This window comes from Microcebus murinus, chromosome 16, assembly GCF_040939455.1.
Source record: "Microcebus murinus isolate Inina chromosome 16, M.murinus_Inina_mat1.0, whole genome shotgun sequence".
Taxonomy (NCBI): Eukaryota; Metazoa; Chordata; class Mammalia; order Primates; family Cheirogaleidae; genus Microcebus; species Microcebus murinus.
In genome coordinates, this window is record NC_134119.1 from 5,322,813 (window position 1) to 5,348,502 (window position 25,690).

At 49.1% G+C, this 25,690-nt stretch overlaps 1 protein-coding gene across 1 annotated transcript; it reads left to right on the forward strand.

Annotated features, from left to right (window-relative positions):
- The first annotated feature begins 257 nt into the window (after positions 1-257).
- On the forward strand, positions 258-25,332 carry CTCFL (CCCTC-binding factor like). Its single transcript, XM_075993393.1, has 13 exons — positions 258-812; positions 1,544-1,763; positions 6,749-6,919; positions 7,194-7,327; positions 9,644-9,764; positions 10,245-10,394; positions 12,107-12,267; positions 14,656-14,838; positions 20,710-20,833; positions 21,016-21,087; positions 21,894-22,143; positions 22,912-22,976; positions 24,703-25,332. Exons 1-13 carry the CDS (start codon positions 258-260, stop codon positions 24,849-24,851), a joined length of 2,355 nt encoding a protein of 784 aa, XP_075849508.1. The 3' UTR covers positions 24,852-25,332.
- The last annotated feature ends 358 nt before the right edge of the window (positions 25,333-25,690 follow it).

Genomic DNA, 25,690 nt, shown 5'->3' on the forward strand with positions numbered 1-25,690 from the left:
AACTTTGCTGGGATAGAGTACATTGGCCCCAAATCTGTTAGTTCTAGAATCTTGGACAGAATCCCACTTTAGCCTAAATTCTGCTTAGGCTCAACTCCACCTAAAGCCCAGGCCAACATGGTCTTGACCCTACTGGACCCAAAGCCTTTAGAGGCCAGACCCTGTTAGAGCTTCATCAACCCCAAAGCCTGCTGGGCCCCAACCCCACTGTGCAGACGGAGACCGCTTGCTTCTTTCTCGAAACAGGCCGAGACATCATGGCGGCGGCCCAGCCCTCTGCCCCTTCTGAGCAGTTCACCAAAATCAAAGAGCTGGAGTCGGCGCTAGAGAAAGGCCTGGAGGAGGAGGAGGAAGATGGAGTGTGCAAAGTGAAGGATCCTCGGAGCCCTGGGGAGCTGGAGGCCAAGTGTACGTATGGGGCCCCCCAGGCCGGGGTCCCAGAAGAAGAACTGGAGCTGGTGCCGGCCCCCTCGGGGGAGGAGAGCGAGAAGCGCATCCTGACCCTGGAGACGGTGCGCTTCACTTCCGACGACCCGGAGGTGCAGGACACCGGCTGGCTGCGGGCGCAGCCCCCGGAAGGGGTGCAGGTGATGCTGCAGCAGGCCAGTCCTGGGCTGCCGTCGCTGCTGTGGCTCAGCGAGGGGCCCCCGCCCCGCGTGCAGCCGTGCGTGGCCGTCAGCGTGCAAGAGGAGCTGTACGCCCTGCGAGAGCTGGAGGTGATGCAGTTTCACGTTCTGGAGGAGAATGTGGCCGTGGCCAGTGATGACAGTGAGCTGGTGGTGAGCCTGGCTGAAAGCACTGGATTGATTAAGGTACAGCTGGTTTTAACAAACTGACCTCGTATATGAATTAAAAAAAAAATAACTGTTTTTTTAAGTTGGCCTTTGTGCAGTATTAAGTTTCAAATTAAACACAGTAAAAGTACTTCCCAGGAAAATTTTTAGAGATCTTATAATTTTTTTATTCAAGAATTGTAGGCCGGGCGTGGTGGCTCACGCCTGTAATCCTAGCACTCTGGGAGGCCGAGGCGGGTGGATTGCTCGAGGTCAGGAGTTCAAAACCAGCCTAAGTGAGACCACGTCTCTACTAAAAATAGAAAGAAATTAATTGACCAATTAAAAATATATATACAAAAAATCAGCCGGGCATGGTGGCGCATGCCTGTAGTCCCAGCTACTCGGGAGGCTGAGGCAGGAGGATCACTTGAGCCCAGGAGATTGAGGTTGCTGTGAGCTAGGCTGATGCCACGGCACTCACTCTAGCCTGGGAAACAAAATGAGACTCTGTCTCAAAAAAAAAAAAGAATTGTAAAAGTTACAATACTTGGAATGTTGTAAGATGCATGTGTTTTTTTTAAAAAGGGGGAATATGTCACCGCCACAGTCCTGATGCTAAATAATTACAGCTTAAAGCATTTCGGTTGCGATGCATAATCTTTAATTTTTGCTTTTCTTTATGTAAGGTATGGTTCATCAAGGAAAAAGCTTAATCAGATTGTAATAAATAGTATATTTGTTGGAATATTTGTCTCTGTTAGCTTGAGAAGAGTCCAGAGGAGAACCAGCGTTTGGCCGAAGAAGGACCCGCTGAGAGAGCAGAAGAGCAGCTCTTTCTCGTGGAAGCGAGGCCCGGAGATGAGGGAAGAGACGAAATTGTTCTGACAATCTCGAATTTAAACATGGAAGTGCAGGAAGATAAGTCTGCGTCTGCTCCAGCGGATGCAGAAAGCGCCAGCTCTACAAAGGACGAGAGCAAGGCAAAGGGTAGGCCAGTCCATCCTGGAGAAGAGACCGTGTACAGCTGGGCTGCGGCGTTTCTTTGTGGGCAGGCGACGGTCATTGAAGTTTTAAGGGGTTCACTTCTCGTCGCTTTCCAAATGTCAGGGTACAGGAGACGTTTGAAACTGACGTTCTATATGGCGAATCAACTCCAAAAGGGTTTTGCGTTTTGCACATAAACGTTTTAAACGCAGAATAAAAATGTTCCCAACGAAGCATTGTGCACGTAAATAGAAGCTGACCCCTGGGCAACGCTCGTGGGGTGTGGGGGGCGGGGGCCGGCAGGTAACTGCAGGACAGGGTGGCGAGGCCCGGCGGCGGAGGAGAGAGCAGGTGCTGCAGGGCCAGGGGAAGGAGTGATCCGCCTTCAGGAGGCGGTGGGTGCTGCCTGCTAAGGGAGGTGACATTTAGGTGAGGCCCGGAAGGACCAGGAAGCCCTTAAGAATGAGGGTCCTGACCAGTTTTCGTTCCCACCAGTGTGTGAAGGCTCCAGTGTCTCCACATCGTCACCAGCACTTAGTTTCCATTGTGTCATTTTGTAGCCGCAGCCATCCTAGTGGGTATGAAGAGGTAATATCATTGTGGTTTTCATTGACATTGAATGACTGATCGTGTTGAGTATCTTTTCATGTGATTATTGGCCATTTGTGTGTCGTCTTTGAAAAATGCCTACTCAGATCTTTTGCCCATTTTTAGTTGGCAGCTGTGTTAGTTTCCTAGGGCTGCCATAACAAAGCCCTGCAAGCTAGGTGGCCTAAAACAACAGAAGCATGTTCTTTCACAACTCTGTGAGCTACTGAAAGTGAGGTGTTGGCAAACCATGCTTTCTTGGAAGGCCCTAGAGGAGAACATATTCCATACCTTTCTTTTAGCTTCAGGTGTCGCCAAGTCATTGCATTCATTGGCTTGTGGGTGCATCGCTCTGCTCTCTGCCTCTGCCATCACACGGAATTCTACGCCTCTGTCTGTGTCTCTTTTCCTTATAAGGACGCCAGTCCTACTGGATTATGGCCCGCCGTCATCCAGTATGACCTCATCTTAACCTTATTACATCTGCAAAGACCCCTTTTTCAAATAAAGTCACGTTCACAATTACCTGGCATTAGGACTTCAACATATTTTGGCAGGGGTTACAACTCAGCTCATAAACCTTCTATTCCAAGTTTGTTGTTTCTGATTTATCAAGGAAAGGGTGTTGGATTTTGTGCTTTTTCTGCATCTGTTGAGATGATAATGTGTTGTTTTCTTTCCTTCATTCTGTTAATATGGTATGTTACATTGATTGATTCTTGTGTGTTAAACCACTCTTCTATTCCTGCCATAAAACCCATTTGGTCATGGTGCATAATCCTCTCAATATGCCGCTGGGTTTGGTTTGCCTGTATCTTGTTGAAGATTTCTGTGTTCGTAAGGAATATTGGTCTGTAGTTTTCTTTTGATATCTTTGGCTTTAGTATCAAAATACTGACCTTATGTAATGAATTGGGAAATTTTTATTACTGTTTGGGTTTCTTTTTTTTTTTTTTTTTTTTGTAAGAGTTGGAGAAGGATTGGTGTTAGTATTTAAGAATTTGGTTGAATTAATTAGTGAAGTGATCAGGTCCTGGAGTTTTCTTTGTTGGAAGTTTATTGATCAATGACTCACTCCCTACTGTTACAGGTCAGTTCTATTCAGATTTTCTATTTCTTCTTAAGTCAGTTTTGGTAGCTTTTGTGTTTCTAGGAATTTTGCATTTCATCTAGATTATCTAATTTATTGGCCTATAATTGTTCATAGTAGCATCACATAATCCTTTTTATTTCAGTAAGGTTAATAGAAATGTTCCCACTTTTCCTTCTTGATTTTAGTAATCTGACTATTCTCTTTTTTCACCTTTGGTCATAAGTCTAGATTAAGGTTTGTCAATGGTGATCTTTTCAAAGAACCAACTTTTGGTATTGTTGAGTTTCTCTGTTGTTTTTCTATTTGTTTTCTCTCCACTCTTATTATTTTCTTCTTTCTACTAGTTTTGAGTTTATATTTAATCTTCTTTTTCTAGTTCATCAAGGTGTAAAGTTAGGTTATTGATATGAAATATTTCTTTTTTTAATGCATGTGTTTCTTTTTTTTAAATGCAGATGTTTAAAGCTTAAAATTTCTCTCTGAGCACTGCATTACTGCATTAGCTGCATTCTATAAGTTTTGCTTCACTTTCATTCATCTCAGAGTACTTTATAATTTTCCTGAGATTTCTTCTCTGACCCATCAGGTCATGTAGGAGTGCATTATTTAACTTTAACATATTTGTGAATTTTCCAACTTTCCTTCAGTATTAATTTCTAATTTGATTCCATTATGGTCAAAGAACATACTTTATATGATTTCTGTCTTTTTAAATGTATTGAGACATGTTTGTTCCAAATGTGTGTGGCCATGCAGCTGGTCTGCCCTGGTGTGTCTTCCGCAAGTACCTGAGAAGAATCTACATTCTGCTGTTACAGGGTGGAGTGTTCTGCAGATGTCTGTTTTGTCTGCTTGGTTTATAGGGTTGTTTAAGTCTTTTGTTTCCTCACTGATCTCCTTTCTCCTTGTTCTGTCCATTGTTTAAAGTGGAGTGTTGAAGTCTCTATTATTGAACTGTCTGTTTCTACCTTCAGTTGTGTCAGTTTTTGTTCCAGGTGTTTTGGGGCTCTGTTACCAGGTGCATGTATGTTTATAACTGTTACATCTTTATGATGGATTGACCCTTTTATCATTATATAGTGTCATTTTTGTCTCTTATAACAAGTTTTGTCTTAAAGTCTATATTTTCTGATACTTGTGTAGCTTCCTCAGCTCTCTTTTGGTTAGTGTTTGTGTGGAATATTCTCTCCCTCCTTTTACTTTCAGCCTATTTGTGTCTTTGAGTCTAAAGTGAACCTCTTGTAGAAGGGAATGGTTGCATCATGTTTGTTATTCTTTATGCCAGTCTGTTTTTTAATTGGAAAGTTTGATCTCCTTACTGATAAAGAAAGGACTTCTGCATTTTTCTATTTGCTTTTTTAAGTGTCATATCTTTTTATTCCTTGGTTCTTGCATTGCCGCTTGCTTTTGTGTTTGAAGAGCTGTTGTCTAGTGTATAATTTCAATTCTTTTGTCACATATTTCACTGTCTATTTTTGAGTTATTTTCTTCGGTTGCCCTTGGGGATCACATTTAACATCTCAATTTATAACAGTCTAGTTCAGATTAATGCCAGCTTAATTTCAATAGCATATTAAAAAAAAAAAAAAAAAAAAAAACTTCGCTCCTGAATAGTTCCATTCCCCACCCCACTTTTTCTTGTTATTGTCACAGAGTGTATCTTTATACATTATGTGCCCATCAACATAGATTTATAATTATTGCTTTATGCTGTTGTCTTTTGAGTTAGATACAAAAAAATGAGTTATGAGTATAAAATAAAATACACAAACATTATCTATTATATTAATCATGTTGTCACTTTTATCAGTATTCTTTATTTCTTCATATGGAGCAGAGTCACTTTCATTTCAGCCTGCAGGAGCCTCTAGTGTTTTTGAAGGACAGGTCCTCCCAGTGACAGACTCACTCGGGTTTTATTTTTCTGGGGATGTCATAATTTCATCTTCGCTTTTGAAGGATGGTTTTGCTAGGTACAGAGTGCTTGTTTGACAGGGTTGCTTCTGTCTTTCAGTGCTTTGAGCGTGTCATTCCACTGCCTTCCAGCCTCTGCGGCCCCTCTTGATGACTGAGCTGTTAATCTCGCTGACACCCCTGTGCACAGGACAAGTGGCTTCTGTCTTGCTGCCGTCAACATTTCTTTCTTTGTCTTTCAACAGTGTGATTATGATGAGTCTTGACGTGGCTCCCCTTGAGATTATCCTACTTTAAGTTCATCAACTTTTTTTGGATGTACAGATTGTTTTCCATCAAACTTGGGAAAATTCTGGCAATTATTTCTTCAAATAGCCTTTCTTCTCCCTACCCCCCTTTCTGCCTCTCAGGTCTCTTAGCTGCTGCTCATTTTTCTTTAGCCTTTTTTTTTTTTCCTTCTTCAAACTGAGTAATCTCAGTTGACCTCTCTTCAAGGTTCCTGATGATTCTTTCTGTTGAGCCCCTCCTGTGAATTATTTTAGTTATTATACTTTTAATTCCAAAATTTCCGGTTTTTTAAAATAAATTATATCTGTTGATACTCTGAATTTGACGAGACTTAATTTTCATGGTTTCTTTTAGTCCTTCAGGCTCAGTTTTTCTCTCCAGGCCTTTGAGCATATTGTAAATAGTTGGTTTAAAGTAGTTCCAATGACTGGACTCTCTCAGGGACAGTTCCTGTTAATTGTTTTTTCCTCTGGATGGGCTACCACATTTTCTTGTTTCTTTGCATGCCCTGTGATTATTTCACTGAAGACTGGACATTTTGGCCATTATAACGTGGAGACTCTGCAACTCAGACTCTTCCCCTCGCCAGGGTTGCTTGCTGTCGTGTTGTGGGTCACTGTTCCCAGCTAACTTTGCAGCGTCTGAATGCTTCCTGTGCCCACGGGAGTCTCTGCTGATGATCGGACACAGGGTTTCTTAGACACCTGAACCAGAAAAGGTCTCCCTGTCTTTGCCAGAGCACTCTGTGAGGGGGAGTGCCTGTCATCTTTAGTTCACCCTCTGGGGCTGCCTCCCTTCGGCTCCCCGTCTTCTCGGGCTCCAACCTTGGGGCAGGCACTAAGGCCCCTCTCGTCCCCGTCAGTCTGCAAGGAGGCGCTCTGACTTTGTGACGGTGGCAACGTGTCACTCGTCCGCCGGGGACGTCCGCCGGAGTCCTGGGTTGTTCCGGTCATCTTGCGAACATCCAAGCCGCGTGCCGTTGTTGCGGTGCACGTCAGGCGAAAAGGGGGTTGCGCCAGTGAGTTAGTTAATCTGTTGGAGGGGAATGCAACCCTCCCGAGGGAGGTCTTGGCAGACCCACGAGCCCCGCGTCCTCTCCCCGCAGGGCCGAAGCAGGCCTTCCGCTGCGAGGCCTGTGTGTTCTCCTCCTCCAGAGTGTCCAGCTTCAAGCGGCACCTGAAAACGCACACGAGCGAGAGGCCTCACCTGTGCCACCTGTGCCTGAAGACCTTCCGCACCGTCACGCTGCTGCGGAACCACCTCAACACGCACACAGGTAGGGCGGCCGCGGCCTCCCGCCGCCCGGCCCGCGCCAGGGCCGGCCGTGCTCTGCGCTTCCCTCGGCCCCCCGCCCTTGCATTTCCATTCCACGTCCCAGATGCCGCACAGACGTCCCCTCTCACACGCACCTGTGGCGTTCGCGGCTCCGAGAGCCTTCTCTTAGATTTTTCAAAGCGTCTCGAGACCCAGTGTGATTTAAGAGTTGTCGATTCCTGGGAAATGCTGTGGCTAAATCTCATTTTAAAACCGTGCACTGTGTGATCTTGCAGGAACCAGGCCCTATAAGTGCGGCGACTGTGACATGGCCTTTGTCACCAGCGGGGAACTGGTCCGACACAGGCGCTACAGACACACTCACGAGAAGCCCTTTAAATGCTCCATGTGCAAGTATGCCAGCGTGGAAGTAAGTCCGGCCTTGTGTTTTAAGCTTCGTGGGGTCTAAGTAAGACGTTGCCGCAAACGCCATGCTGAGTGAGGCTGCAGTAGAGTCTGTTGCGAATGGGTCTCCCTAAAGATAGGAGTCCTATCAGATTGCCACAGGAAACAAGAGGCTCTCTGTTTTCTAAAGCTAAAATGGCAAATTGGATTTCCTCTGTTCTTTGATTACTGGCTAGTGAAAATGATATATAAAGGTGTATGAAACTGTAAATAAAATTACTTGTGGTCAAGAAGTAATTTTTAAAATTTGCTAAAAAGCTCTGTCTCTCTTATTGTAAGTGACACTTGGTGCCACAAAACCAAAATGTATTCGCTGCGACACAGAGCGCAGATCCAGTCCGAATTTTTGCTGAAATTTTTAAGGCCACCTGAATGCCACTTGGTCAGATAACAAAGCAGCTTGCTTGAAGGTTTCAGCACAGCCATCTCTGCTGCTAAGTACAGAGAGAAACCACCCTTTCCGAACTTCCTGTGTCTTGGTCGTTCCAACTAGGTTGTTCATTTGTACCTCGTCACAGGTTTAGCAATACCCTCAATGAAACGCAGGCAGACACCACGGTAACTTTTCAAAGCCAGTTTACTACCAGTTAATTTTTGAGGGTTCTCCTGTGCATGGGGAAGCATGCTGGGCCGCTGTGCGGAGCCCAGTGGGGCAGGACAAACAACACACCCGAGTGGAACTAAGTTAAAGGGGACAGCTAAAGGTTAACGGTCATAATGATGCAACCGGGTTTCATAAATTAGCAAATTTCACAAACAGGGTCAGAATTTGATTCCAAGAATTTTTTTCCGCTATTACTATTTTTAAAAACTATTTCTCATCTGAGCTAAAGGTTGTGATTGTAAATTGTGAGAATTTAAAGTGAAGGTGCCAGAGAAAAGCCCCCTGAGCATTCTAACCCTGGAATGGATGTTTCATCCATGTCCTTCCAGTCCTCCGTGCGAGCTTCAGGGTCCCCAAAACCCGTCCCCGGCACGGGCCGCCGCACGCAGCCCGGGGCCTGGGTGGGAGGGCGGCCTTGGCACAGGGGCCTGCCCCGGCCCCCACTCTCCGCAGTTTCCGCGTCTTGCCGGCAGGAATGTGTGGGGGCTGTGGTGCCCACACGCCAGTTTCTGAGAGCTTTTGAAATGCTCTTGTCCTCCAGTCCGGCCTTCAAAAGCCATCCCGCGTTGGTTTTATTCATGGCCGCCTTTTGTCATTCTCACCACTTACCCTACTCAAAGCTCTCATGCTATAATTTTAAAAATTCTATACTCTGGTTTCTCTTCGGATCATATAAATCTTTCGCCTTTTTAAAAATTCTTTTTGTTTTGCTTCCCGGTATACTTGAAGACATTTGAGCTGAATTTTTCAGTTTGGATCTTGTTTTCCACCCTAAGCCGCCTTTTGTTCTTGAATGTTCTTAAGGCTTTTGTGCGCCCGTCACTTACCGGGGAGGCAGATCTGTGGGGTCGCAAGCAGAACTAACGTGGGCTTTGTGACTTGCATGGTCCCCATGTGGCTGACGCCTCTGTTTCCTGCTGCACGTAGATAAGGACCTGCCATGAGCGAGTTCAGCATAAGAATAGTCTAGAAGACAGTAGAACAGTCAGGCAAAGAAAGATCTGATGGGAGGTATTGTGTTGTTTGCTATTTAACTAATTGCCTGGGATACACAATGAATCAAATTGGAATTTATTTTCTTCTGCTTAAAACTTCTTATAAAGTCACTGCGTTATGACACGCGGTACCTGCACCTGCTGGCGGGCGGGGGCCTCCCCACCCACGTGCCATCACGCTGGGGCCGGGCAGGGTCGGTCCCCGGGGCTAGTGACTGAGAAGTGTGTGGACATCCCTCCTTAAAGAGCCGAGGTTCCACGTTTTCACTTGCTACCAAAAAGAAGTTTTTCTGGCCTTTGGGCTTCGACGGTGCGGTCTAAATTTTGCCACAACTGAGCGCAGGTTGCCTTAGACGTAAAAATGAAACCGTGGGTGGCATCGAGCGGCTCATTTCAGCCCTCCCTTTGTAGAGTTAAGTGGCAAGTGAAAGTCTCTCGGAACTGCCGCCCATCGTCCCTAAAGGAGCTCACACACCACGTCAAATGAAAAAAAAAATATATCGCCCACAACAGAGTGTAAAACGTAATGAGCTTTTCACGTTTTTGCGTGAGTGAAACGTGCGCCGGTGCGCGGATGTCCAAATCTGATTGACTTAGATCTCGTTCATGACGCTGATTGACGGGGCTCGGCGCCTTCCGAGTCCCTCCCGCAGCGGTGACCTCTCGCTCGCTCGTGTTGCAGGCGAGCAAACTGAAGCGCCACGTCCGCTCGCACACCGGGGAGCGCCCCTTCCAGTGCGCCCTGTGCAGCTACGCCAGCAAGGACACCTACAAGCTCAAGCGCCACATGCGCACGCACTCAGGTAAAGGCGTCTCCCGCGCGGCCTCCTAAGCCGAGCAGACCTGTGTTTTCCAGAGTGTCCGGGCTTTTAAAAATTAGTCTTCAGGGGGCGAAATCCAAGTTCCAACGGAAAAGCCAGTTTTTGCGTTCCTTTCCAACTGGGAGATTTTGATCTGTGCCTTTGCATTTACCTGGCATTAGGGGAGACCCCATAAACGCTGCGCCAGGCGGAGCACCCTAAGGCATTTGCTCCCAAGAGTTTTCCAGGGATTTAAAAGTCAACTCCTTAATTCACCCTTCAACTTTGAAGCAAAACATAAAACAAGGTGTGCTGGCTTCATTTAGGAGTCGTGGGCTAGCCGGGGTTAAGCCTGTGAGAGAGGGGTGGGGGAGGGAGCCCTGGGAGCAGAAGAAACGATTTCAGCGCCCCGTGTCCTCTGGCAAGGGTCAGGGCTTGGGGGGAAGCCGCAGCGCGGGGTTCACTCTGTCACCTGCATCACAGGTGAGAAGCCCTACGAGTGCCGCGTCTGCCACGCCCGGTTCACCCAGAGCGGGACCATGAAAATACACGTTCTGCAGAAGCACAGCGAGAACGTCCCCAAGTACGAGTGTCCCCACTGTGCCACCATCATTGCAAGGAAGAGCGACCTGCGTGAGTGTCTGGTTTCTTTGCTGCAGAGTCTGCCGGTTCTTTGGAGCTCAGCCCAGGATGCGTTTTCTTCCACAGGTCCTGTGGCGCCATCTGGTGGCAGGACCGCGGAAGTGCATCCCCACGGCATGTTCTTAGAGTCTGGGCGGGGACCCGTTGTTGGTACACATGTGATAAGATCTTTTGCAGATACCGTTTTATTCCGTACTGGGCCTGTCTTTACAGATGGGGCCCGGGACTCAGGGACAGAGTGAACGGCCCAAGAGCCCCATGACCAGGGGTGCTAGGAGGCCGCCTGGTTACAGATTCTGACCCTATTACCGTTCTCTCCAGTGATACCCACTAGCTTTTCCTAAACGCTTGCTTGAAGTTCTGGGAGCCAAAGCCACAAAAGGAAGAAGCCAGACATAGCTCTCCCTGTAAGGAACTCACTTCAGTGAAGTAAGATGGTAGCAGACCCCTGGGGGCCGAGGGCCAGACTTGGGTGCCGGGATTTAGCTGCCCACAGGGAGCCCGCCAGGGTTTGCCAGTGGGGTCGGTAAGAGTGAGTGGACCAGCCTCCCTTCTTTGGTTCAGGACCCGGGGCCTGCCTTTTTCCCCGGTCTTACTTCTCTTTCCCAAATATATGACACTGTGATACTCAGAATCCATTAGCAAAAGTAAACATTTACCAGTTTGCCCAGAGAAATTCTGGAGAGGAGCTGTTTTGGAGACATTGCCGAAAGGCATTTAACGAAGCCTTAACTTTTATTTTGCGTCCGGAATGTTCTGTCAGTGTTGCCGTGGATGCCAGCACACCGCAAAACCCAGCCCGGTGGGACTTGGGTGGGCACGGGGACCATAAGCCAGGAGCCAAGAAAGGATGCGAGGCACTTTGGACGCCCTGGCAAAGCCATAGAGTCCGTATCTGTCCCGTGCCAGCAGGTGACAAGCTCCGGACACCCCTGGGAGATGCTGTCACCACACTGACCCTGAGACACCGTGCTCTTTAAACGTCCCAGTCAGCGGATGCAGGCCCCTCCCCCCCATCACGCGGCTGCCGGGTTTGGTTCTTACACTAAGTATCACAAAACCAGCAGAGACCCTGACAAACAAAAACTACCCCAGAGCATTCCCGGTCAGACCTTACCTCACGCCCCAGGTCAGCTTCCACTTACGTAAATCAGGACACTGACTTGTAGCAGAACTTGGGGAATTTTTTTTTTTAAGGTGAAATATAGAGGTTATATCTTTTTATGTAAGGTCACCTTACCATTATCCTAAAATCTTCCTACCCTGTGGTAAGATTCTCGCAGCGCTTTGTTAAACAAACATACTGGGTCCAACACGACCCACCTTACGTGACATTTAATTCCATGGTGAAAGGGCGCTGAGACAATGGTTCGGTGTTCTGTTCCCTCAGAGCAGTGGTGGCTTTGCCCCCAGGGGGCGGCTTTGCCCCCAGGAGACACGGGGCGCTCTCTGGAGGTGGTTTGGTTTTCACGGCTGGAGAGGAAGGTGCTGCAGGCACCCGGTAGGCAGAGAGCAGGGAACTGCTACGCATCCTCCGTGCACGGGCCAGGCCGCCCCCGCCGCCCAGGAAGGAAGAGCGGGTGGGTGGGGGGCCACAGATGTTAGCAGGGCCAAGGCTGCGAAGCCCCTCTTCGGACGACGGGAGAGCAGGCCTGACGGGAACCAGTGCTCTCGAGCCACGCGCCGCTCTGCAACTGTTCCAGGTGTCCACCTGCGCAACCTGCACACTTACAAAGCCGCGGAGATGAAGTGCCGCTACTGCTCCTCCGTCTTCCACGAGCGCTACGCCCTCATCCAGCACCAGAAGACGCACAAGAACGAGAAGAGGTTCAAGTGCGAGCACTGTGATTACGCCTGCAAGCAGGTGCGTGCGTGGGTCGGCTTGGGGGCAGTGGGGCGTGGAAGAAGGGAGGGCTCGAGTGGGGTTCTCTCTTCGAAAATATTGGGAAAAGTCACGCTTGGTTATAATAGCCTGTTCAGGATAAGTTGAAAGTGACAGTTCTTAACGTGTATCCACAGCCCCGCAGAGCTTCTGGTAACCAATTGGGGGCCCACAAGATCAAACCGTTGTCTTAGATGCCAAGATAAGTCATCTGCCCTTTTCCTCCATTGGCATCTGCCCGCACGGTGCCACAGCAGTGGCGACACCCGCAGGACGGGTCGTGGCCGTGTTCTTCTCCTTCTCGCACTGGCGGCAGAAAGAAAAGGGCAGTTTCACTTAAGAATGTCCTTGATGAAGCAGTAAAAGTTGTTAATCTATTAAATCTCGACCCTGAATGCTTTCTTTTTGACGTTCCATGCGATTGAGGTGGGAAGTTGTCGTAAGCGCGTCCGTGGTCCTCCGGGGCTGGGCGGTGTCCGGAGGAGAAGCGGCTCCGGGGCTGCTTGAGTTGCCAGCCCAACTAGCCGCCCCCTCGCACAGAATGCCTGGCAGATGAACTCTGCTTATTCGGTTACTGGGCGGTTGGTGGACATTTCCTTGGAAACGATGGCAGCCTGTCCCTTCCAAGGAAACATGTGGGACTAGGAATGCAATTTCACTGTTCAAGAGAAAAATCAGAATTAGAATTTTGGAAAATTTATATTCACCACTGTGAGTTTTAGAGCTTTCTAATATTTAAGACTTTTCTAAGACTGGAGTTATTTTAAGAAAGCGAATTTTTATATTGTATAATGAAATACGTCAATATTTAAATGTCTCCATAACTCAGTAAACTGACATTTTCCAGATGCCCGATCCATGATGTTGCAGAATAGTGCGTGGGTAACAGATTCATTCAAAGTAGAGCACAGACCAGTGGATTTTAGCTGAACAGGGGACACCAAGTTCACTGGTAGCATTTCCCATCCCACATTGCAACCAACCTTTAAGAAATTACCACTCACTGAGTTTTGGAGTAATAGCAAAGAAGGTTGTACACAATTATTTTAAAAAGCTATTAAAATTCTTTTCCCTTTTTCAACTACATGTCTATGAGGCCAATTTTCTTTCTTATACCCCAGAGGACTGAAGGGAGAGCAGAGATGGGACTCCACTGGAATTCTTTTAATAAGGTTGTCGGACTTAGCAAATAAAAACACAGGACACCCAGTGAAATTTGAATTCCAGATAAACAATGAATAGTTTTGTATATAAATATGTCCCAGACATTGCAGTCTGTGTTTTAACTGGCAACCTTATTTATTAAGCGAGATACTAGGTTTTGGGGAGGGGGTGAGTGTTGGAAAATAGAGAACATATTTTTGCAGAAATACATTGACATGTAGTTAATTGTTTTTTTAAACTAATAAATATTTTTTAAAATAATTTTTAAATGTCTCAGTTTTGATTTTAATACAGTAAATACTAACACATATCACCCTCGTAAACAAAAGCTCTTTGGAAACTACAGTGATTTTTTAAGAGTATAGCAGGTCCTGAGACCATAGGGTTGAAGACCAGGCCGCTGCTTACACCAAGGTCTGCTATGATACTATTGGGAAGTAGAAGGAAAAACATTTAGGTATTTAACTTACTTCCCACCCCACGTGTCTGGTGAATTTGAACTCTTAACATTAGATTTTTTTAAGTGTGCAGGTTCTGTTTACCTTTCATAAACTCAGGTAATTGCAAGTAATTAAATAGAAATAGGACTTCAAATACGTGACCCTTTCAGAGAGGGAAAATGATCCCGGTTTCACTCCGCAAGGATGTGCTGCCACGTTCCCCTTAGGGCCGGAGAACCAGCAAGGAGTTAATTGATCGCAGGGACGTGGCGACTTGCCGGGACCGCACGCACATTTATTTCACAGGTGGCCATGCACTGAGGGACTGAGTGGTGCTTTGTTGAGATCGTGTTTGCGGCAATTTTCCTTAATAGTGGAACTATTCCCGGTCAGACCTTACCTCACGCCCCAGGTCAGCTTCCACTTACGTAAATCAGGACACTGACTTGTAGCAGAACTTGCGGAATTTTTTTTTTTAAGGTGGAATATAGAGGTTATATCTTTTTATGTAAGGTCACCTTACCATTATCCTAAAATCTTCCTACCCTATGGTAAGATTCTCTCAGCGCTTTGTTAAACAAACATACTGGGTCCAACACGACCCACCTTACGTGACATTTAATTCCATGGTGAAAGGGCACTGAGACGATGGTTTGGACTCAACTTTGGAGAGGAGAAGCGTTGTGCAATAAATAGTGTCTGGTGCTAAAAAAAAAACACAAAAAAAGCGTTTAGCTAGACGAGCTGTTTTCTCCCGCCCTCTCAGGAGCGGCACATGACCGTGCACGTGCGGACCCACACTGGGGAGAAGCCGTTCACCTGCCTTTCCTGCAACAAGTGTTTCCGGCAGAAGCAGCTTCTCAACGTCCACTTCAAGAAATACCACGACCCGAGCTTCGTCCCGGCTGTGTACGAGTGCCCCAAGTGCGGCAAAGGCTTCTCCCGCTGGGTAAGCTTGGTCGGGGCGCCACGAAGCCTCCGCGGGAGGATCCCTCTGTCGCGGAAGGTGGTGTCACACCGCGGGAGTGCAAACCTGGGCGTAGAAACTTGCCGGGGCGTAGGCGAGCTCCTGTCATGCCTTGGGGAAGCGGTTGCTACTTCTTTGGAGGCACAGAGTTCTTGAAGAATCTCATGAACGTGTGGTCTCCCCTCCCCCTAAGAAGGGACAGTCCTACACACAAAACCTTGCAAGTAGTGTTAGGGTGTTCTCAGGCTCCCTGGAGAGCCCTGGCTTTCCGTGCAATATGTTAAAATTGTTCCTGTGAACTAGAGCTAGGCTACGTCACAGAGAGAACGCAGTTTTCAAGCATTTCTTAGACGTTCTTAGACTAGTGCTCTTGGTACAGTGTCAAGCAACAGACGTACTCTTTGGTTTTATTCTTTTTTAAGGTGTTGTATGAGTTTTCTATTTCTGCCTAGCAAATCACCTCAAAACTTAGTAGTGGCTTAAAACAACAAGTGTTTATCGTCTCGCCCTTTCTGTGGGTCAGGAATTGGGAAGAGGCGTGGATGTGTGGTTCTGGCTTGAGGTTGCGGTCACAGTGTCCCCTGGGGCTGGATCTTCCAAAGGCTGGACTGGGGCAGGGGGATCCGCTTCCAAGATCGGTGCCCCACATGGCTGTCGGCAGGGCGACGCTTCTGTTCATGGGCCCCCCCATAGGGCTGCCTGAGCGTTCTCCTGACCCAGAGGACGAGAGGGAAAACAAGGAGGAGGCCACAGTGCCCTCTGCAGTCTGGCCTTAAAAGTGGCATCACTTTATTTCTCTTCATTGGAAGTGAATCCCTAAGTCCGGTCTACACACAAAGGGCGAGAAATGAAGTCCCTTTTGAAAGGAAAAGTAGCAAAAAATTTGTGGATATTTTAAAACCTCCTCAGGCGTCTGGCTAAGACCCCACAGTGCCTGCTGCAGCCCGCCTTTATATCTGAATTTTCTGAAGTTCACTATTTTTGTGGGGCGAAGTTGTATCTTTTCTCTTAAAAGAAAATGGTAGGGTGGTTGTGTTTTTATGAGTAGCATAGTGTGATAGTTCTGGAATGTTAATCTCGTTAGTTCAAGATTTCAAATAAAAGTGGCAGCAACGCTTCCGAAACAGCGTCACTCACATTGTGTTACGATTGAAAAGAGCTAAAATTAAAGAGTGGAGTTCTAAAGCGTAGAAACTGCCCTTCGGTGTGAGAAATCAAAACGCAGAGAAAAGAGGGAGTCGGCCTCACGCAGCCCCGCAGAACATGAAATCAGAAGTTCTGAAGCTTTCCTTCTGTTCAAGAGAAGCAAGCACACTTGGACTTGTGTCTAGAATATAAAGAACTCCTACAACTCAATAATAGACAGTGCCCAGTTAAAGACAGACAACGTACCTAGATAGACGTTTCTCCAAAGAAGACGTACAAACCGCCACTGAGCCCACGGCGGACCCAGGTCCGGTGATCCCCAGGGAAGCGCACATCGCAGGGCCCATCTGTTGGGACGGCCACAGTCGAAATGACAATAACAAGTGTGGGCGAAGACGTGGAGAAACTGGGGTTCTCGTACATTGCTGGTGGGATTGTAAAATGGTGATGTCACCTTGGAAAACAGTCTGGAAGTTTCTCAAAAAGTTCAACACAGAGTTATCATGTAACCCGGCAATTATACTCTTAGGTACGTGTCCAAAAGAAATGAAAACAGAGAGGCCGGGTGCGGCGGCTCACGCCTGTAATCCTAGCACTCTGGGAGGCCGAGGCGGGAGGATCACTTTAGCTCAGGAGTTTGAGACCAGCCTGAGCAACACTGAGACTGTGTCTCTGTTAAAAACAGAAAAAAAATAGCTGGATGTGGTGGCTTGCACCTGTGGTCCCAGCTACTCGGGAGGCTGAGGCAGGAGGGTCACTTGAGCCCAGGAGTTTGAGGTTGCCGTGAGCCAGGCTGACGCCATGGCACTCTAGCACAGGCATCAGAGTCTCAAAAAACGGAAAAACAAACGAACAAATAAAGAAACGAAAACATAGGCGTTCACAAAAGCACACAGATGTTCGTAGCAGCAGCATTCATAATAGCCAAAAAAAAATAGAAACTACCCAAATGTCCATAACTGATGAAGGCACAAGCAAAAAACATGGTCTGTCCACACCGTAGAATGCTGTTCAGCCATAAAAAGGAAAGAAGTCCTGATCGAGCAGCCAGACACGGAAGGCCACACGGTGCATGACTGTGTGTGTGTGTGAAATGCTCAGAACAGGCAGATGGGTAAAGATAGAAAGTAGATCAGCGGTGGCCAGGCTGGCAGAGGGCAGGGAGAGCAGAGAATGGCTGCTAATAGGGACACAGTTTCTCTTTGGGGTGGTAACATTCTAAAAGTGACAGTGGCAATGATTGCATAACTGAATAAACTAAAAAACACTAAATTTATACACTTTATTTATTTAACAAACATGCCAAAATGTTTCACTTTAATTGTAGACACAGCTCCTATATTGAGTTTTACAAAAAAGCACGTCTTTCAACATGCATCCAAACTATGTTCAGTATCATGTGGCGTAATGGCAACATTCAAAGTAGTTCAGCTGCTTTAACCTGAATACGCTTACTGCGTAAGTACACCCTACGATATACAACTAACCTGAGAAAAGCTGGGACTTGTTTAACAGTTATACTTTACTCAACTTTGCTGTTACATCCCAGATGAGTGCTCAAAAATACCCAACCTTAAATCTTTAAAACAATCCTGATTTCCACTTATAGAGTAAGCATAAATCACAAGCTTGTATTGCAAAAAACTGTTAAATTGGTTTTGTTTTTCTTAAAAAAAAGTTGACCAAGAGTCAGCGATCAGGATCAATTACATCATACACTTTAAGTGGACACATTATCAGGTTGGTACAAAAGTAATTGCAGCTTCGGACTTAATTTTAAATCATTAAAACTAGGCTGAGACACATCTTTATTAATCAAAATAGGAACCATTACAATGAACACATTTTTACCAACGAGAAATACGTTTGTTTTTTCCTGTAGCGTAAAAATCTGTGCTTCGGGATTCCACGAACTCTTGGGAAGCATTTTCTGCATCCTGCTGGTTGTGGAAGTGCTCTCCCTGCCCAAAGTTGCCGAGACGCTTGAAGAGGAGGAGGCGGGTGGCGGGAGGCCGGGGGAGTGTGGCGCATGAGGCCAAACTCCGCGGCCCGATGCGTTCGACTTCTGAAGCGTGGGCCCAGCGGCGTGCAGCCGGGGGTGGCCGTGGCGGAGGCTCGGGCCTCCCCGTTGACCAGCGCCGCTGCCGGCCCGCAGTTTGCGGAGCGCCCATGGGTCCCCGGAGCGCCCGGCCCGGATGTGACGGTTCCGCCGCGACCCGGAAAGCTGTGGCGGATCAGACCGGCAAGCAGGGACCGAGACCTTTTTATGGTGCAGGTTTGGGTTTGGGGCGTGCTGTGGAGCTTCTGCTCAGTCCGGCCACCGAGCTGGTCACCTCCGGTTGTCTATACAATCCCCTTTTCATCGCACGTCACAGCCCGATCCAGAAATGGTTCATTGTTGCATACAAGAAGAGGAGACGACACTTCAAAATGATGATTTTTGTGGTTTGCGGTCAGCTCATGAGGCACCCACTAACAGAGCTTTTCCCCCTTTCCAACTTGCTTCAAATGCCGAGCGACTGTAGGACGGTCGATGTTGAGTTCTTTGGCAACTTCTTTGGCAGTTACAGTAGTTGTGAGAGGATCAGCTTCGATGACTGCTCTCAGTTGGTCGTTGTCAGCTCCCAAGGGCCGGCCACTGCCCATCTTCAAGGCCCTCGTCTCCTTTGCAAAACTTCCTGAACCGCCGCTGCACCGTCTGTTCGTCAACAGTTCCTGGGCCACACGCGTTGTGGGTGTTGCCAGTTGTCTCTGCTTACACCCCATTTTGAACTCTAATAAAGAAAATTGCTGGAATTTGCTTTTTGTCTAACATCATCTCCACAGCCTAAGATAAATAGAAAGTAAACAGCAAGTAATGTCAATAGCAAAAAAAAAAAAAAAGTAAAGCAAGAAATGTACATTAAAATGATATATAACATAAATTCATTTATTTAAGAATGTATCCCAGTATCAGATTGCAAATTTCAACAGTGCTAAAACCGTAGTCACTTTTGCACCAAGCTACTGTATGGCATGTGAATTGTATCTCGATAAAGCCGTTAAAAATAAAGCACAGCGAGGGGTGCTTGAATCCAGTTTAATTTTTAACAAGTCAGTCATTCACAGCTTTCTTAGCACACAGAACCACGGCGTCGCTCTGTGGCAGAGTGCCACCCGCCATCCGGACCGGACCTGCCTCTCCGGGGAGGGCCCCTTGCTCTGGGTCTGGAATTCGGGCTCCTGCTCTCTCGAGAAACAGCTTTCTGACACAGACGTTTGTCCCGTTAGTTTACCCTCTGAGTCCAGAGTAGCCTAAGCGCCACACTGGTTTACTGGAATCTTCATCCAGTGAAGGCTGGGCACGTTGTTGTTTTATTAATGCTTGCTAATACAAACCTGACCTCGGCAGTTCTTAGCCCTGGGCTTCCCGGCTGTCGGCAGACAGTGTGTCTGCTGGGGAGGAGCCGTGGTGTTCGTCGTATTCTGGAAGGAACCCTGGAGCCCCCAGAGGCGTGGCGATGCACAGGCATTCCGTGCGCCAGGGCCTGGCAGGCCGTTCCTGCAAAGAGCCCAGCAGTGAATGATTTCGGCTCCGCAGGCCGCAGTGTCTGCCGTAGCGGCTTCCCCCGCTCCGCGCCCCGAGAGCGGCCCGGGCCGGGCCCTTCGTGAGTGAGCAGACGGTCGGACTGCAGCCCCGCCGTGGCTTGCCGCCCTTGTGCACGGGCATAAAATGGAAGAAGTGTAGTAACCGTACGTGTAAATTCTTCCTTCTCCGGCCCACAGACCAGGGCGGGCCTGTTACGCGGAGTACAGACGCCCCGCGGGAAGGAGGTGGGGAGTTTCACGTCGTCGGCAAACGCAGGGCCCCCTACCCGGCCGTGACTCTTGCGCGTGAACTTTTCAAGTGGTGAACACTCTCTAACTTAGGTTATCCTGAATGTGCATCGTGTGAGACTGTCGCTGATAGGCTTGGCGAGGGAACCTTTGGCTTGTGATCCCGAGTGTCGTGTACAGTTTAATAACTGCCACCCGTCACCTCTGCCCAGCCGCTTTGGGAAAGAAGCTGGTGGCACAGCAAAGCCTTTGGGACGTGTTGTCCACTGTCGTGAAGTGGACTGATGGGCTGAGCTTCTGGCTCAACTGCAGTCTTCACTTTAGAGAGCGGAAGCATCCTAAACAATAAATTCTGTCTTCTCCTTCCTTTCTATTATAAAAAATATTTAAAAGAAGCTCACTTAATAGCCGGGCGCAGTGGCTCACGCCTCTGATCCTAGCACTCTGGGAGGCTGAGACGGGCGGACAGCTCAAGGTCAGGAGTTCGAAACCAGCCTGAGCAATATCGAGACCCCCGTCTCTACTAAAAATATTAAGAAATTAATTGGCCAGCTAAAAATATATAGAAAAAATTAGCCAGGCATGGTGGCGCATGCCTGTAGTCCCAGCTACTCAGGAGGCTGAGGCAGGAGGATCGCTTGAGCCCAGGAGTTTGAGGCTGCTGTGAGCTAGGCTGATACCACAGCACTCTAGCCCGGGCAACAGAGCGAGACTCTGTCTCAAAAAAAAAGGAAAGAAAAACAAAAGCTCACTTTGGGCTAGACCTAATCACAGCGGACAGGGCCACCTTTAGAAAGGCGTCGTCCTTGCACAAGGTGACAGAAGGTGCACGTTACCCGCGGTTCTTGCAGTGGGCTGATGCTTGTGTGTTCTGTGTCATTTTTTCAACAGAATAACATGAACAGACATTCAGAGAAGTGTGACCCAGCGCAAAAGAAGTCGGCCACCTCAGGGAAAGGGAAAAAAATGAAGAAGAAAAAGCAGATGGTCCCGAAGGAAGCCGCGAAGGAAGCCGGTACCTTGTGTTAAACGAATTCATTTTTAACCTGACGGTGATTTTCTAGTTAGTGACTGTCCGGGGTGCTGGAAGCTACTGCATAGGGGCCGCGTCCGGAAACCCCATTTCTCCACCAGCCAATGCCCCGGGACAGGTGCCGCCCTAGCGCGGCTCTGGGGCCGGTTCCTGCCCTGGTGCAGGTTCTGGTGACCGGCGAGGTGGGCGTGGCTCCTTAGTCCCCTCTGGGAACCGCGGCGGGGATGGTGGGAGAGGTCAGTGTGAGCGTCCTCACCCTGCCCCGTGGTTCCTCATGAGGCGTGTATGCGTGGCCGAGTGACAGACGTGTGCACCCCACTCTCCTTGCCCTGGGAGGTGTCCGGTGTCGTGCTGGACTGCTGCCTGCGCCTGCAGGGACTGTCCTGGGCCGCAGCGGCGAATGACCACAAACTGGGTGGCTTGGGCAGCAAAAGGGAACCCTCTCGTGGCTCTAGAGACCGAAGTCCCCAGTCGAGGTGTGGGCAGGGCCACGCTCCCTCGGGGGCTCAGGGGGAGGCTCCTTCCTGGCCGCTTTCAGCTCTGATGGCTCCAGTGTTCTGTGGCTCATGGCCGCGTCACTCCAGTCTGCGTCCCCACCTTCACGTAGCCCTCTCCTCTCTCCCACGTCTGCGTCTGCTCCTCTGTGCTTATGACATGCTTGTCACGGTTAGGACTTAGGGCTTTCTTGGAAAATCCTGCATGACCTCATTTGGAGACCCTTCATCATATCAGATAAGACCCTCTCTTTTCAAAGAAGGTCACATTTGCAGGCTTAGGGACTTAGTGTAGGGACATGCCCTTTCTGGGGCCGCCGACCCGAAAGCCATCGTGGTCTTCATCCTCTGGCCGCCGGGGGCCGACTTGAGCTCCCAGGTTGGCGCGTACGGTCCACCCCGTGTGCGCCGGGGGTGACTCTGAGCCGGGCGGGCGGGCGTTGCCTTCTCTGTTCGTCCATGAGAACCTCAGACCGCGGTGGTGTCTGGAAGCCGGAGGGCCGTACGGCAAAAGCACAGGCTCATCACTCCGTCTGTGCCCGTGTCAGGCCACCCTCGATCCTCGACGTGGAAGTGTTCCCGCAGGCCTGGGTCCCCAAACCCTGGATGGTCCCAGCTTCACCTGCATTCACAGCCGCCCCCGTCGCCGGCGTTACTGCCTGAGCATCCTCCTGCCATGTCAGCGGTGGCTCCCACTCTCGCAGGAGAAGACCCGCTGTACCTGTGCATGGCCAGGGGTCTGGGTTGCGGCTCCTTGTGGGAATCTGGCGCCTGGGGGTCTGAGCGGGAGCTGGGGCGGTGACGCTAGCGCTGGGGGGCGGCTGCAGACACAGGTTGTCATTCGCGGGGAGGTCTGGCTGCACAATGAATGCCATGCGCTCGAATCATCCCGGAACCATCCCCCACATCCCAGTCCATGGAAAAACTGTCTTCCACGAAACTGGTCCCTGGCGCCAGAAAGGTTGGGGACCTTTGCCACAGATGACTGTCATCCTTTCGACTGCCTTCCTTCAAGAGCTGCCAAATCACACAGAGGATGCCCAGTTAAGTCTAAGTTTCAGAGAAAGAACGAATAGTTGTTTAGTGTAAGTATATCCCACACGCTATTTGGGACATACTTATACTAAACACTCAAAACCATCATTTGTGTGAAGCTCAGATGGAAGCAGTGTCCTGCAGTCCTTGCCTTCCCTCCCCGCTGTGCAGAGCTGGCTCTGTCTCCCACTGTCATGTGCCACACACCCTTGCTGCCTCTGTCTCTTGCCCATGTAGATGACAGCCCTCTCCTTGCCTGGGCGGTGCAGCCAGGACCCTGCAGGGTCCCCTGTCCCTGCGCCACCTCCCGGCTCGGGTAGGGCTGCCCACACTTGCCTCGCCCTTCTCCTCTGCCCCGGGAGGCAGCACCCTCAGCCGGAGCTCACACTGCAGCCCTGCGGGGCGGGGGCGCTGCCATCCTGGGTCGGAGGGAGGGAGCTGAGCTGCCAGTGCTTTCTGCTGGCTTCTAGAACCACACTCCCAGCCCGCCCCCTCCCTCCAGCCTGAGGCTCAGCACTCCTCGCCCCCCAGGACGCAGCTGGTTCCCAGGGCTGCGGCCCTCACTGGGTCAGAGCAGAGGGAAAATGAATGTTCCAGTAATGGGGAGTCCAGCCTGGGCTAGATTTGCTTTTATACCAGTGATGTAAAATAACATTTTTTCATTTTTTCTTTTCTTTTTTTTTTTTTTTTGAGACAGAGTCTCCCTTTGTTGTCCAGGCTAGAGTGAGTGCCGTGGCGTCAGCCTAGCTCACAGCAACCTCAAACTCCTGGGCTCAAGTGATCCTTCTGCCTCAGCCTCCCAAGTAGCTGGGACTACAGGCATGCGCCACCATGCCCGGCTAATTTTTTCTATATATATTAGTTGGCCAATTAATTTCTTAATATTTTTAGTAGAGACGGGGTCTCGATATTGCTCAGGCTGGTTTTGAACTCCTGACCTCGAGCAATCCGCCCACCTCGGCCTCCCAGAGTGCTGAGATTACAGGCATGAGCCACCACGCCCAGCCTTTTCATATTTTCATGGAGGAGGGGCCCACAGAAGTCATGGAAGAGCCGCCCCTCCCATCTGACCCGGGACCCTTCATCCTCCCCTCCCCTCCCCCAGCTTCTCCCTCCCAGCCTCGTCCTTCCACCAGCCTCAAAGGTGGTCACGGTCTTCAGAAAAGATACAACCTCCCACACCTCCTGGTTCCCTGCGGACCTCTTGTGCACTTGGCTCACCCCACCCACTCCTCAGCACTGTCCCTTCTGTCCCCATCAGCCACTTGAGGTCCCCAGAGGCTCCTTGTCACCACCATCCGCTGACCTTTCCCTGCACTCTGCTGCCGGCCACATTACCGACCATTCACCTTCCCGGCCCCTCTGCACCCTCCCCATGTGGGCCTGGCGCCCCCCAGCTCCCCCCTCCTCTGCCTCCGGCCTCTGCAGTAGATGTGGTTTCCCTAGGCAACCAGTCTGTGCCCGTCTTCACCCACACCTGAGCCCAGAGCCACACCAGCACCTGCAGCCACCATCAGGCCCACACTGTGCCCCAGAGTGCCTTCCTGCACCCCTGCGCCCCACACCTGTGCCTGTGCCTACACCTGCCCCCAGGCCACGCCTGGGCCCACACGCACGCCCTCTCCTGTGGCTTAAGCTGCTGCGCGGATCGGTGTGCGGCGATCTGTCTTAAACTCTCAAAGTTGTGCTCACAGCTCCTAAGCTGCTGGAGGGTGCATAGGTTACAGCCTGGCCACGCCCTGGGCATGCTCACAGCGTGTGCCTAGCACTAAGCTTGCCCCAGAAGCAGCACCCAGGACACACTGATTGGCTGCAGGGACGCGCCCTGCGAGCAGCTGGCGTTTTTTTTCACTTTGGTGGCGTCTGTCACTCCACGGTGCACGGTCCAGGTCTGTGAGATCCGCATTCAGCTCCCAGCAGTCCCAGGTCCCCAGCTGGGCACGATTTGGGCCGCCACCCTCCCCCAGGGGACACGTGGCAGTATCTGGAGCCAGTTTTGGTGGTTGAAGCTGAAGAGGAGGGTGCTACTGGCGGGTGGCGGGTGGAGGCCAGGTTGCTGCTAACATCCGGCAGTGCCGGGGAAAGCCCCGCTGTCAGAGCACCTGGCCCCAGGTGTCTGCAGCGCCGAGAAACCCTGACTTAAGGCAGACAGTTGGGGTCAGAACACTGGTTCTGCCCTGCCAGTCAGAAGACTGTCTCCCAACAGGCTTGCTGCTGCGTTAAAATTAAAGTGATTATTTCCGAGATATATTTGCACAGCTTATCAGTTGCAACTTCTTGGCTTTCTGTTGAATGTGCTCACTCCATGCCTTTTTCCCCAAGAAACTGCCGTTGAGGAGGCTTCCGCCGAGCGGGGAAAGCAGCCCCCAGGTGAGATGGCGCTTGCCGGCTGCGGAGAAACCACGGCGGGCAACAAGGACCCGGACGGAGACTTGACCTGTGAAATGATCCTCAACATGATGGATAAGTGATGGAGGCGAAGGGTTACAGCCTCTAATTCTCACAGCAAGATAGAAATTGTGAGCGTCCTCTTTGACACAGTTAAGTTCATGACAATAGGTGGTCACAGACATTTTTTTCAAAGTTTGAAGTAATGCCTAGAATTGTTTGCCTGTTTTTTAACTGAATATTTCAAAACACATTGCAGGTATTTTATAAAAGACGTAAACCTTGAATCAGAGGGTAGCACCTCAAATCTATGAATTCATTCGCCTGGCACTGGCAAGGTGGCCCGCAGGAAAGAGTAATGATTTTTGGATAATAGTTATTTCTGTAGTCTTTTAGACCAGACGGTACTTCAGCCAGCAAAGCTGGAAAATTTTATGTTGAGTATACACACCTGTGATATTTTTAATACTATGCTATTTCAAATGAAAGACTGATTTTATATTCTTTTTTTATACAAATGAATTTTCCATAAGATTTTAAAGCTACCATAATGCTTTTAATTAGTTCCAAATTCAACCCAAAAGATATTAATATTATTTAAAAACGGAATGGGAAATTAAAAACTAGATTAGACTAGAAAGTGATGAGTAATCTATTTTACTTTGGTATAGGAGCAAGGAAGGGTCCCTTTAGACTTTTATATTCTCTTTTTTATTTCTTTTTTAAAAATTTATTTCAAAATATTCTTTTTAAAAATTCATTTCAAAATAGTAAGGGGCTACAAATGTTTTTGTTACATGGGCAGCTTTTATAATGCTTTAGTCAGGGCCACAAGTGCCCATTTACTGTACCTGGATTTTGTGTTCTCTCCTAATTGTGTTCCTTGGTCAGTATGAAATTTCCCTGGTGACATTCCATTATT